The sequence below is a fragment of the Chionomys nivalis genome, chromosome 1 (assembly GCF_950005125.1).
Source record: "Chionomys nivalis chromosome 1, mChiNiv1.1, whole genome shotgun sequence".
In the NCBI taxonomy this organism is placed as follows: domain Eukaryota; kingdom Metazoa; phylum Chordata; class Mammalia; order Rodentia; family Cricetidae; genus Chionomys; species Chionomys nivalis.
The window spans coordinates 3,384,698-3,398,107 of NC_080086.1; the positions used below are offsets into that span (position 1 = coordinate 3,384,698).

Below are 13,410 nucleotides of genomic sequence, written 5' to 3' on the forward strand. Positions count from 1 at the left end.
CATGTTACGAATCAGAAGACTGACATATTTTACATCGAAAGGGCCTGAATTAAATCAGCACAGCTGTCACTTCTGTGAATGGAAGATGCGAGGATTAATGCCATTCAGATAAGTATGACAGGGAAAGTGAGCACGTACAAACAGGGAAGCATCTAGTCACAACTGCCTGAACTACGCCTGCAACCAGAGACTGCTCGTTGGTTTACCAGTCACCCAGACCCGAATAATCACACAGAAACTCTATTAATTCCAACACTGTTTGGCCAATGGTTCAAGCATACTTCTAGCTAGCTCTTACATCCAAAATTAACCCATTTCTGCTAATCTATGTATCACCACGGTAAGGCTTCTGGTGTGTTACTCCTTTGGCAGCTACGTGGTGACTCTTTGACTCTGCCTACTCTCTCTAGATATCTCTGTTCAGATTTCCTGCCTGGCTTTACTCTGCTAAGCCATTGGCCAAAACGGTTTTATTCATTATCCAATAAAAGCAACACAGATACAGAAGGACATCCCACATCATACACCAACTCTGAGCAAACAGAAAACAAGTACCCTGCTATGATAAAGCACTGACCACAGACGACCTGAGGAGGAAAGGACTTCTCTTACCTTATAGTACACCATAGTAGAAGTCAGGACAAGAACGGAACGTTAGAGGAATGTTGCCCACTGGTTTGCTCCTCGTGGCCCGCTGAACCTGCTTTCTTATACAACCCAAGGCGAACCGCCCAGGAATGCCCTCACCCACAGTGGGCTGACCTTCCACATCAGTCATTAACTAGGAATACGGCCCATGGGCCTGTCTACAATCCGATATGATAACGGGGACCTTTTCTCAGTTGAAGTTCCTCTTCCAAATGTCTTTAGATTGTGCCAAGCTCACAAAAAGCTAGCTAGCGCGCACTCTAACGGTGACTGCAGGAACGCTCCAGGGGACACAGGCACAGCCCCAGGGCATGCAGAGTTCTGAGCAGCCTGCAGAAGACAAGACTCTGTCTGTCCCCGAAGGACGCCAGTCACTAAGTTTGCGTGTAAAACAGTGATTATGACCTATGATGTCCTCCCATTCCTCCACTCCATCCCCGGGTTCCAACAGGACTGTCAATGCCTGCAGGAGCGATGTCTGCCAGGATTCTCCCTGCTCACTCAGCTCTCCACTCTCCACGGAGGCTCCCATCTAGGAAGCCTTCAGAAGCTCCCCCGCCCCACCCAGGCTTAAACACTCGGTCCAAAGTCATTTTCCCTGATGGCACTGACGAGCTAGGTACCGGTTTTATAATCGTTTTCTATCTTGGTTAAACTAACAACTAACGTGTTTATGCTCATACAACAAACATGATAAGCTACTAGGCAAACCTGGGCATCAGCTTGTACCATGCTGGCATTGGGCTCAATGTTCCTCCATGTTTACTTCCTCACGCTTCTCCTTCCTGCCTGTTTTTTTTTTTAATCCTATTTGGTATTGTAACACATAGTACAAGTTTCCAAGGAAATAGACATTTTTCCCCCACCATTTTTATTTTATTTATTTTTTTGAGACATAGCCTTCCTATGAAGCCCTGGCTGTCCTGGAACTCACTATATAGATCAGGCTGACCTCGAACTCGTGGAGATTCAGCTGCCTGTGCATCTCGGTGCTGGGATGAATGAAAGGTGTGTGTCACTATGCCTGGCATTTTCTTCCATTTTTTTTTCATATCCAAGGCATTAAAGAGCAAGACACATAAAACTGTCACTCTGAAACACAGCAGGGATGTGGTAGTTTGAATGTAATTGGCCTCCATGGGCTCACAGGGAGTGGCACTGTCAGGAGGTGTGGCCTTGCTGGAGGAAGTGTGTCACTGTGAGGATGGGCTTTGAAGTCTCATATACGCTCAAGTACATCCAGTGTCTCAGACCACTTCCTGTTTGTTGCCTGTGGGATCAAGAAGTAGCTCCTTTTCCACTCCCAGCTCCTTCTCCAGCATCATGCCTGCCTGCACGCCTCCCGTCATGATGATAAGGGGCTAAACCTCTTAAACCGCTAAGTCCCCCATGGTGTCTCTCCAGAGCAACAGAACCCTAAGACAAGAGTATGAGACACCCCTTTTACTCTCCCTCCTTTCTCTAGTGTTAGGACTAATTGAGTCCTGGCCTTCAGCTGCTCTTCCCTGTCTAGAGCCTTCTAATTGAAATGACTAAAGGCTGTGCCTAGCTTAGAGGATCAGAGGATGGGATTTTCACCTGTTTGGCCATTGACTGCAGTGTATTTAAGCCTCCATGGTGCTATTAAAGAGGGGCTTTTGGTACCAGTGATAGAAGGTCTATGTGTCGGTCTGTCTCTGCGTGTGTATTCTCAACCTCCAGCCCTTTGCCTGAAGCTCGCAAACTGGGGTCTAGCGTGTGCGGCACTCTAGGATGTCACTCTGTTGTCCAGAAATACCCTCCTGCTTTAGCCTCCTGGAATCACAGACATGAGACTCTATGCCCAGCTTGGGATGTGTTCCTTATAATTTCATTTAAATAGTTTATAGCCACATTATATAGTTTATCCAGAGGATTCCCTGAATGTTCCTTTAAATACAACAGAAATAAAAGTCAAATGGAATCCAATATAGACAGGTGGGGCACCCAGAATCCAACTGAAAAGGCGACCCCTTCAGAGTTAGAATCGGAAAAAACACCAACTGTGCTCCTTTCTTCCCCAGGCACATCTGATGTGACATCCATTCTTTCTCCAGAATTGACCTGCATCTATTCTACCTCTCCAGTTTCCTATTTCAGTTCTGGGAGTGACAGATGTCATGTGTTGAAAACAAACCAAAAATGGAAAAAGGAAGAGGAAGAAGGGGGAGGAGGAGGAAGGGAAAGGGGGAGAGGAAGACGAGCAGGAAGGGGAACAAAGATGGAAGGATTAAATCTGGGACATTCCTTCTGAAGATGGGGACACGTTGGAATATGTTTCCCAAGATGCCACAAAAAATTTAAAAGCTAATTTATCAAGTGTGCAATGCACATTTAGAGTGGGTGTAATGTTAACACCAGCTGTCCACCACACACCTGCACACTTCTGCTCCACAACCCTGTTCACATTGCTAACTCAAGTGCCCAGAATTAACTTACAAGAGTCGGAACGACTTAACAGTCCCTGGGGACCATGAAAATGAAATGTTCATAACTCCTTGAGGACAGTCTTCTGGAAAGCAGCCAGAACACATGACGTATGTTCTTAATCTATGAAGGTGCAGAGGCAGGGCCTGGACGTCCTTCAAGTCCTCGTTTTGATTATGCACATTATGAGGCATCTGTTTTTAAAATCCAATGCAAGTAATGCCTATAATCACATTTCATTAGATAAAAAAAAATGCTTTATGTACAATGAGGTAAGAGGTAGAATCTTCTAGTTTTGTCTCTCTTTAACAGACAGCGTACGGCTCCTTCTGTTGACCAGGCTGGCCTCAAACATCTGGGCTCAGGCAGGTTTCCTGCCCTAGCACCCCGAGTAGCTCTGACAATAGTCACGAGTCACACTGAGTCAAAACAAAATGCACCCATTCATTTTTCCTCCTGGGGTTCTGGCTGGGGTCTGAACCCAGGGTCTCACATGAACGCTCATCACAGAGAAGCACTCACATCCTCCACAGCTGAACTCCATCCTGTTCCTTCATTCTGAGAGCAAGAGACTCTAGCCAGATTGACAGCATTCTTTCAGGCCAAATATTGTATCTATACAATATCTAATAAAGTATTTCAAAACCAGTCCTCCAAAGTGAAATGCCGAGAACTGACTGAAAATGAGCAAATGAATCAGAAATGTCCTGATGTGGATAGTGCTTATAATACTCAAAATCAGCTAGTATTTCTGAGGCATTAATAGTCCCCACAGGAACCGGAAGTAAAAGGTCTCAGAAATTGCTACATAGAGTGGTAATGTATTTAAGTAGATAAGGAGCTGCTCAGAGGACATGCCTTCTTTCTTCCTGCTACTGCTTAAGAACGCTGGAGCTAAGCCCACAAGGTACCTGTCACCTCTGTCCCTCCTTCAACAGTGGTCCACCTTCCCCCAAGTGGCACAGCCTGCACTCACACACGCACCCTCTTTACCCGGACCTCTCTCTCTTTCCCTTTCTTATTCTTTTCTTCAGCCTTCCCTACCTACCTGCCTTTGGGTCTGGTCTGTAAAAGTTTCCTCGAATCTTCATAAACTCCGCCACAATGTACCCTGCTCAGGGGACAACCCCCACTACACACAGAAATGGCACACTGTGAGCGATTCTGTGTCTCACGGGAGCGCTTAGCTAAACGACGGGCGAATGAAGGGGCAGTGAGGGAGAAGTGCCCGGTACCCGTGGGTAGAGCACAAGTGAGTACCCGGACTCGCTCTGGTTACACTTCTTTCCACTTCAGGGGGCTTTGCTGCATTAATTCACCTCCTTCTTCAGACAATCCCCCACCATCCATCTTTCCTCTTTTCCTTCTGGCCAGAGCTGAGATTTCCTCGGCAAAGCTCATTCTCCTACATCCTCCCTGGAACCTTAGTCTCCTGCTCCCTTAGCCCTGCATCTGTGGGTTCTGTGCCCACTTCTGCTCGCCTCCCGATCCCCTTGTCTATGTTAACCCATCTCTCATGACCGGCTCTACTCTTCTTCCTGATACTGTGTCAATCTCTTCTCCTCATCTAATGGCCTCCCTTTCACGTCCTGTCCCCAGCCTCACACATCAGCTTTTTATCAAATTCCGCCACTGATGACCAATCACCAAATTTATGTGAGCTGATCACTGTAATGCTACCCTCGGTGTCAACTTCACACATTTAGGAAGATGGTACCTTAATCAACAAACTGCCTACATAAGACGGGCCTATGGGGCATTTTCCTTATCGATCTTTGATGTAAGAGGGCCCGGTCCACTGTGGGTGTTACCAACCCTAGGCAGGGGAGGGCTGGCAGCATTAAAAAGGTAGCTGAATATGAGCCAGAGAGTAAGTCACTAAGCAACTGTCCTCCAGGCTTCCTGACCTGAGCTCCTTAATGGATTGTGATTTGAAAGTACAGAGCAAATAAATTCTTTCCTTCCAAAGCTGCTGTTTATATAGCATCAGAAAGCAAACTAGAACAACCATTTATTCTTCCTAATAGTCTCTTAGTGCAAAATCCTCCTATATTTCTTTTCATCCTTCCAGAAGGCTTCTAAAATACGATGTACATCATTAAAAACTGTACTCATTGCAAGTTCCTTACAGATTCCTACGTCCAAAGCATCAAAGACCACCCCGAGTCACGATATTTAAGTCTTCTGAAATGCATGCGAGATAGCCCTTTACACTTTAGTGTGTGACAAGTCTCACTGACAACTTCAGTCCCGCTGTGTGACTCAACAACAGGATGGAGAGTACCCTCCGCTGTCACACAGATTCACTCGTGGAACTTACAGTCAGGTCTTTCTGGCACAATGAGGAGAAATGCCGTCTAACAAGTAATGTCTCTTTCACAGAATTAGAGATCCCTGGAGCTAGCCAATTGTCTGATCTGGGAATGTGACTTCTCTGAGCACAATGCAGGTACACACAGGATGAGGGCATGGCCCACCCCCCTTTCATTCCTGTGCCAGGAATTCCATTGTGTTACCGGCACAGCAAGCCTAACATGGAGGAGCTGCTGGCATCCAGTCACATGACCGCTTTGCCACAGGTCATTTCAGACGCACGTAAGAGTTAGAGGGAAATGCTACCTCTGTCTGCCATCTGGTCTCCAGAGTTCTCAGCTCACTGGAAGGGGAGCCCTTGCCTGCTTTGTGGCTGTGTTTTCCCATTCTTGCTCTGTTCTCTTTATTAAATCCCAGACCAGCTAGGACCGGTGGCACACACCTGTCATCACAATTCTGGAGCCCAGCCAGTCCGGTCCTAAGCCAATGCTCATTTGTCACCAGCCAATTTACATTGATTTTTAAGTACTTTATTAGCATATACTAATTACACATAATAATCGGCTCTGTGTGTGTGTGCACATGTTTGTGTGTTTGTACATGTGACATACTTCGAGCATATTTACCTTTATATTTATACTGGAGTGTATTCACCCTGTCTCCACTCACCGAGCTCCTTCTGCTCAGCTACCCCCGTTTTACTTTCATTTCTTCTTCTGTCTTTTTAACGAGTTTAACTAGTTACTTACAGGAGCATGGGCAGCTCACCAGAGGCTACACACTGAAGAGAATGGCTCTCCCTCCCCCAGCAACCACTAACTGCTGCAGATCCTCTGGAAGAGGCACCCTCCCCTCTGCACGAGGGAGTGCTGACATGTCCAATCTTGTGCAGCAATCACAGCCGCTGAGTTCAAGAGTGCCACGGCCACGCCGGCCCCAAAGACACATTCTGCACCACTCCACCCTTCTCCAGCTCTTACTTCTCCCACCCTCTTCCAAAATGTCCCCTGAGCCTTGCAGGGTATTTGGATTTTTGAATGCAGACAGTATGATTCATCTTTCAGTGGTGGTGCGGTTAGGAGGACAACTCCAGCAATTGGAGATGCTCTGCTTTGAAAACAGATGGTGCCTGTTTGTGAGACTTGACATTTGTTCTAGGGGTGTCTTCCACATAGACATAAAGGTCCTGGTGTGCTGGGGGGGGGGCACCTTAGTGCTCTGAAACTCACTGTTCCCTGGCACACTGCTCAGTCCATTCCTATTTCCTGTGTCTTTACGTTCAGCACACACCGAGGAAGGAATTTATTACTGGCAAAGGATTTTCTCCTCACTCACACCCAAAGGCCACCAGTGGCAGCCATGGCTTAAGAGGACCTGTCGATAATTGACGTGTGCCCAGAACACTTTCTGTAATGTGTGCTTAATCTAATCTATGAAAGTGTTTCTGAAGAATGAGGGCGGAGCTTAGTGATAGAGAACTTGCCAAGTGTACATGGCTCTGGATTCCATGGCCAGAAATACAAACAAAATTGCTGGTGGCCAGGGAGATGGATCAGCAGGTACAGTGGCAGCCACATTAGCACGAGGCCGGCAGTCAGATCCCCAGCACCTCCACAAAAGCTGGGTGAGCACAGTAGCCTGCCAGTCACTCCAGGGCTGGAAGGTAGGATATGAGACAGAGGATCCCCAGGGCAAGTAGGCTGGTAAGACTGGCTGACCTGGTAAGCTCTGGGTTCAAGTGGGAGACCCTGACTCAATGTACCAGGCAGAAAGTGATCAAGGCAGATACTGAATATCAAACCAGGCCTCCATACATACACACAAGCAACCGTGTGCACACACAGAATATTTTCCACACAATGATAAACGCAGTAGTGACGATGGAGATGCCTAAATTTAGGTTACAAGTTAGAGTGTGGCTCTTTGGGAAACAGCCAGGGGTGGAGTCACTGACCACCAAGCCGGTTAGGAATGTGCCGGCTGCTCACACAGCTGGAAAACTTTCTCTGGCCACCATCTATCTTAGTCCTTCATATTCCGGGGCTCATCCAGAAGCTGTGTTCTGAGTGACGCTTTTGCCACCTCGTCTGAAGTCATTAGGCTCCGTTCTTTCTCCCTGCTGGGGTTTGTCCCCGCACCCACCATGTTCTTAGTTCCTCTCCACTGACCACGCTTATACCATGAGTTTCCGGTCTTTCCAGGGATGTCAGCACCAGGACTCAGGCAAACTGGTTTCCATTGTGCTCCCCACGCCCCGAGCAGCACCAAGTGCAGTGGGCCCTGGATAACTGTAACGAGAGCCACTCCACACACGACAAGCGCACCGTGCTTTATAAGACGGGAAGGGGCTCAGGGGGTCCTGCCGGGTGGATGGCTGTTTGTGGTTTTTGTTTTAAGTTATAGTCTGTCCTCATATTTGACATTTTAAGCTGAAGAATCCAGAAAATGACAAATACTTTACAGAACTAACGAAGATTCCATTGCGTCAATAACATTCCAACAGTAACAAAATACAGTACCCGTGGATCGAGAGAGCATAGAGTTTTCATTTTCGACTTATTCAGGCCTAACTCACTCTGTCTGTTCCTTCACCCATCCCAAACCTTCTAAACCAAGTCAATGCTTTCTGTCAGGCACATGAAGAGGAAGGAAGGGAGGGAGGGAGGGAGGGAGGGAGGGAGGGAGGGAGGGAGGGAGGGAGGGAGGGAGGGAGGGAGGGAAGGGAGAGAGAGAAGAAGGAAGGAGAAAGAGAAAGAGAGAGAGGGAGGGAGGAGGAGGAAGAGAAGAAGAGGAGGAGGAGGAGGAGGAGGAAGGAGGAAGAGGAGGATGATGAGGGAGGAGGTAAAGAGAGCGAAAGGCAAAGGGCAAGGCATGAAGAAGTGGCTGTGGGAGGAACAGGACCCTGAAGAAGCCACCACCTCCCTGTCACGGTGCACCTGGCCCAGCAAAGAGAGTCCAACAGGAAGACAGTCTGTGGCTTATAATTTCATGACTTCTCCACTGAGTATATCAGAAGTCAGGGTGTATGTCAATATATTAAAATGGGGGCGTAGTATATGCATAGTTTAGCTGGGATTCACTCTTCCCTTTTTACTCTTTCTTAGTAGGGTGTCTAGAACGGTCAAACTCTCAGACACAGAAAGACAAGAGATCGCATGGGATGTCATCTAACAGCACAGACAAGGAGATTTCAAGGTGGAAAGACCTGCACAGGCCGAGGAAGGATGCAGTCTGCGCCCGGGTGGACGCGCTTAGCCCTTCCGCACTGTAAACTTCAAACCGCTAAAACGGTGATTCTGTAACTAAATAAAACCACCCCTGAGATAAAGGTCAGTGTCACAGGGCTGAAGAACACAGTGCCACAGCGTCAGTTTCAAGTGTCCCCACCTTCAGGCCCCCTGCTGGTGGTGCTATCCAGAAAGTTGTGGAATTTTTTAGGCTTGGAACCTTACTGGAAGAAGTGGGACCCTGGAGGAGAACCTGGAGTCCTGTGCAGCCCCCCTTCCTGTCAGCCCTCTGCTTCCTAGCTGCTGACCATGTGACCAGCAGCCTCACACTCCCGTCGCCACGGGTTTCACACCAGTGCACTGGATCCCTTCATAAATCCCGAGCTAAAATAAACCCTCCGTCTTTAGGTTGTTACTGTGAAGTAGTCTGTTACAGCAAGAGAGGTATCTGAGACACACAGAATCCTGGTAAATCCCCAACCGCAACGGAGAAATGAGCCCAGTAACAAGTAAAGGAGGTTGCTACCTGTGGGAGGAAGGCAGTGATGGGTGAACCTGAAAACTAAGGTGGGTTTAACTCCTAGACGGGTCTCTTAAGCTCTGTGTCTCCATGTCCTCACGGGTAAAGGGAACTGTGAGGGGCCTGAGCTAACACGGGCGGGGCACTCCTCCCTGAGCCTGGCAGGCAGCGTAGTTCTCACAGACTGAGAACCTCATAGGCTGCCTTCCTACAGAGGGAAAGGAACTGGCTCCACCATAAGGAACCATTACTGATCATCCTAGCAGTTCACTTCTGGTGGAGACCAGAAGCTTCGAGTCTGCAAAGGTTCCCATGGTACTTTACAGTCACTTGTTAATGACTCCAATTAAGCAATTACTGTCTTCTTCACGCCCAGCAGTGGCCAGCTTGGGAGTCCATGTCCTCTAAGAGACGCTAATCTTCTCATTAGTGCAGTGGGCATCTGCGCCCTTAATTATCACTCTGCCGGGTCTACAGCACCTTTCCCCCAAAGGATCCAGGTTACTCCTTTTACTAATTGCTGAAGCCTCTCTAATTATTTCACATAATTGGCAGCTGGATACCTGCCTGTAACGTCAGCTCTCAGGATCGGGAATGAGAACCCGAGGCCTGCCTAGGACACCGAGGCTCAAGCACACAAACAAGGGAGCTGGATAACAGAAATCACGTGCTAAGAGAAGGGACACAGTGTGTGAGCACGGGTCTGTCTTGACGGTGTTTCTCTAACTCCATGGTCCTCAAGAATGAAGACATGTATGATCTAGCACTCAGTCTCCTGTAGCTGAGGGGGGGGGTAATCTATCCAATAAGAAACTTGCTCAGTTACTGAGGCAGAATAAAATCCCATTATAACATGAAACGTTACAGTGTGATACACAACCATCACTAACAGAGAACTGTGTGTCTATCAAGCCCTAGATTTTTTATTCTCAAGACATGGTTTCTCTGTGTAGCCCTGGCTGTCCTGGGACTTGATCTGTAGACCAGCTGGCTGGCCTCAAACTCAGAGATCTGCCTGCCTTTGCCTCCCTAGTGCTGCAGTCAAAGGTGTGCACCACCCTTGCCAGCCAAGCCCTAGATTTAAGGTAGCAAATAGAAGAATGTATCTGAGCCAGACACATCGTTTCTCTTTATCTTAGGTCTAACTTGCCCTGGAATATTCTCACAATGCTTTTCCTAACCCAGGCATCTGAGGATCAGGACCCCGCGCGGAACAGCAGATGCAGGGGTGGGCTGCTGGGAGAGAGAGTCTCATGCTTTTGCTGTTTTGGTTACGAGGCAATCTCACGGTCAGTAGAAGCTACAAAAATTCTGTTTACAAGAAAATGAGTGAAATACTAATTTAACATCTGCAAATCAAGGATTCTAACCTGTGAGGCAGAACATAGAAATGAGGCATTACCAGCCAGCTTCTGACACTTAAGCAATCGTCATATAGACCTATCTTATTTCTACATTTCAAAAATAAAAGATAGCAATCCCAAGTCACATTTTTTAAAGAGTAAAAATGCAAACGTGTATAATTGAGACTTCATCTGTGAGATGTGCTCTCTCTGCACCCCCGGGCTCATCTTGCTGGCTGGTCTCAGAGTTGCAGAATTCCAGCGGCAGCCGCTCTTTTCATGTGGGCCTGGGATGTTTTCTCAGACCTCGGCAAACAAGGCCCCTCTTAAGCCTGAGTCCTGTAAGTGATCTTAGTCACCTGTGTTACACAGCAGCACACTGAGACACCCCAGCTAACATTAAAGCAACTGTCCCGGGGCTTCTGGGAAACCCCCAAGAGCACTGCCCACAATCACATTAACCATGTCAGCAGAGTCCTCAAGATGGGGTGGCCAGTGCAGAGGGGAGACGGGAGGGGCACCTCCACTGCACCCCAGGGTGGCCAGTGCAGAGCGGAAGCAGGAGGGGCACCTCCACTGCACCCCAGGCAGAGTATTGTTAACACTGCCTGCAGGCCTTAACAACACCACTGAGGACCAACCCCTCTCCCTCCTCAGATCTCAAAAACACTCAACAAACCAACAGGCACGTGTTAACAGAAGTGCTTTGAGCACAAGTCAATTATCTACAGGTCTTCTTAGCCATGGCTACCACTGACGGCCTCCAGGTGTGAGTGAGGAGAAAATCCTGTGCCAGTAATAAATTCCTTTCTCACTGTGTGCTGAACGTAAAGACACAGGAAGTAGGAAGAGTCTGAGCAGTGTGCCAGGAACAACGAGTTTCAGAGCACTAAGCTACTCCCAAAGACAGCAGGAAACCTGAACTCTTATCCCTGCGAGGTCTCCCAGGGCAAGTGTCAACGCCCATGCAGGCAACATCTGTCTCTAAAAGGGAACCGTCTCTGACTCCTCTAACCCTGAAAGATGGTTTCACTGGTGCACACTGGGCGGAGCCAAGACTGCCAGGCTCAGGTCTGGACTGGCTAGGGCTCCAGAATCCGTGCAACACCGTATGAAATGCTTCGGCAATGGGTGCACTCAGACTCTCAGACCCGGCAGCTCTGTCCTCCAGTTCGCCAGACGGACCTTAGTCCTTTCGTGCAGTCTTCATTAGTTCTTATAAAAATGCGACCAAGTCACAAGCATAAGCACGTAACAATGCGACCAAGTCACAAGCGTGTGCATGCACTATGTCACCCTCCCTATCTTCTCATGGGCATCTGTCTTTGCGCTGTTCTTTAGACTTCCTGGCTCGGCATGTACCAGACGTGATATTTGCCACGGTGTCCACATCAGCAGTGCAGGGAAGGGTGTCCAGAAAGAGAACTCACCTTTCACACAGGACTCCCATTTTAAGCCAGAGTAAGAGTTAACAGAAGCGGAGGTGACATATGGTCACAACCCACTAGATGGCACTTTCCCTCAAATATAGCTACAAACCTTTACTGCTTTCTCAAGAGTTCACTAACCGTACTTCCTGTTTGGAATAGCCACTGAGTTCCTCACTGGTGGTCCCACCTTATTGTTCCTGAGAGAGCACCTGCTCCTGCAAGGTTCTCCTCACAGAAACATTAGCTTCAAGACATTACCAGAACATCTGAATAGCCTAAAAGCCAGTCCACTTTCAGAGGTGGACCTGGGCAACTGTTGGCACCTGTACAATACAGTGCCTTTTCAAAAATCATCTTTAGGGGCTGGAGAGATGGGAGGTTAAGAGTTACATGACCTGCCTTCTCAGAGGATGGTTCGATTTTCAGCACCCACAAGGTGACTCTCTCTCTCTCTCTCTCTCTCTCTCTCTCTCTCTCTCTCTCTCTCTCTCTCACACACACACACACACACACACACACACAATCTGATACCTTCTTCTGGGCTTACAGGCAATTGCATGGACACAGGCATATATGCAGGCAAAATATTCACACCCATAAAATGAAATAGGGGAATTTTTAAGCTATCTTTAGTGGTAAGAGGCATTTGGTCTTAGATTCTGCCTTGCAAGGGTTTTTATTATTATTATTTTGTTTTGTTTTGTTTTCTATTGTTTGATCGGCTAGTCCACGCTCTCGGTTTTGGAATACACAATAGAAGATGGCAGCGCAGACACGGAAAGTGCAGAAGCCTACCATCTGACTCTGGAGCCACTCAACAAGCGTCTCTGCCGTTGAGTCTGGGATCTGGCATCTCAGCCCTTCCTTCTCATCCGTTTCCATCATCTCCAACAGTCCACGCAGGTCTTCCACGAGGTGTAAAGCTCGCAAACTGCCCATGAACGGGGAGGTGGGAGACTGGCAATCAAAAATCCCGTTGGAATATTCCAAGGCTTTGGAACCTGGTTTTGAAAAAACCAGAAAGAGCAATCGGATTTATGGTAGGTAAAATACGACACCTGAAAAAGATAAACCATTCTGGTCACCAGCAGTGATCACAACGAACAGGGAAAGGACAAAATAATTCAATCATGTAAACCTCTCCAAATATTACATAGTTGAAAAAATGTCATTGACAGTAAATATGAATGGTACAATGCCTAACAAAAAGGCCAGCTGCGGGGACAGAAGGAGAAGGAACACGGGCTCAGGAGGAGGTAAGAACGAGGTGGATGACCAGTTTAGGTGGACGCATGACTCCCAGAGCATGAACTCGAGACACGAAGTCTTGGAGTTCCCTGAAGCTGAATATGTGCGTAAGAGGTAATGCTGGATGAGCTGCATGTACCTCCGTGTGTGTGAGCGTCTGTGTATAAGCATGTCCTCAGTCATTCTGTTTAGAGCCCCAGCACCAAACTTCTAGTTAACATTAGTTTTCAAAATCG

The 13,410-nt window shown here is 47.8% G+C and overlaps 1 protein-coding gene across 12 annotated transcripts in view; it reads right to left on the minus strand.

Annotated features, from left to right (window-relative positions):
* The window catches only part of Ppfibp1 (PPFIA binding protein 1), a 148,810-nt gene that overhangs the window by 40,135 nt on the left and 95,265 nt on the right, over window positions 1–13,410 (minus strand). For all 12 annotated transcript variants that reach the window (XM_057761843.1, XM_057761915.1, XM_057761905.1 and 9 more), the window contains exon 4: window positions 12,722–12,927. In XM_057761843.1, the coding sequence (XP_057617826.1) occupies window positions 12,722–12,927 (206 nt within the window). The remainder of the gene's footprint in view (window positions 1–12,721; window positions 12,928–13,410) is intronic.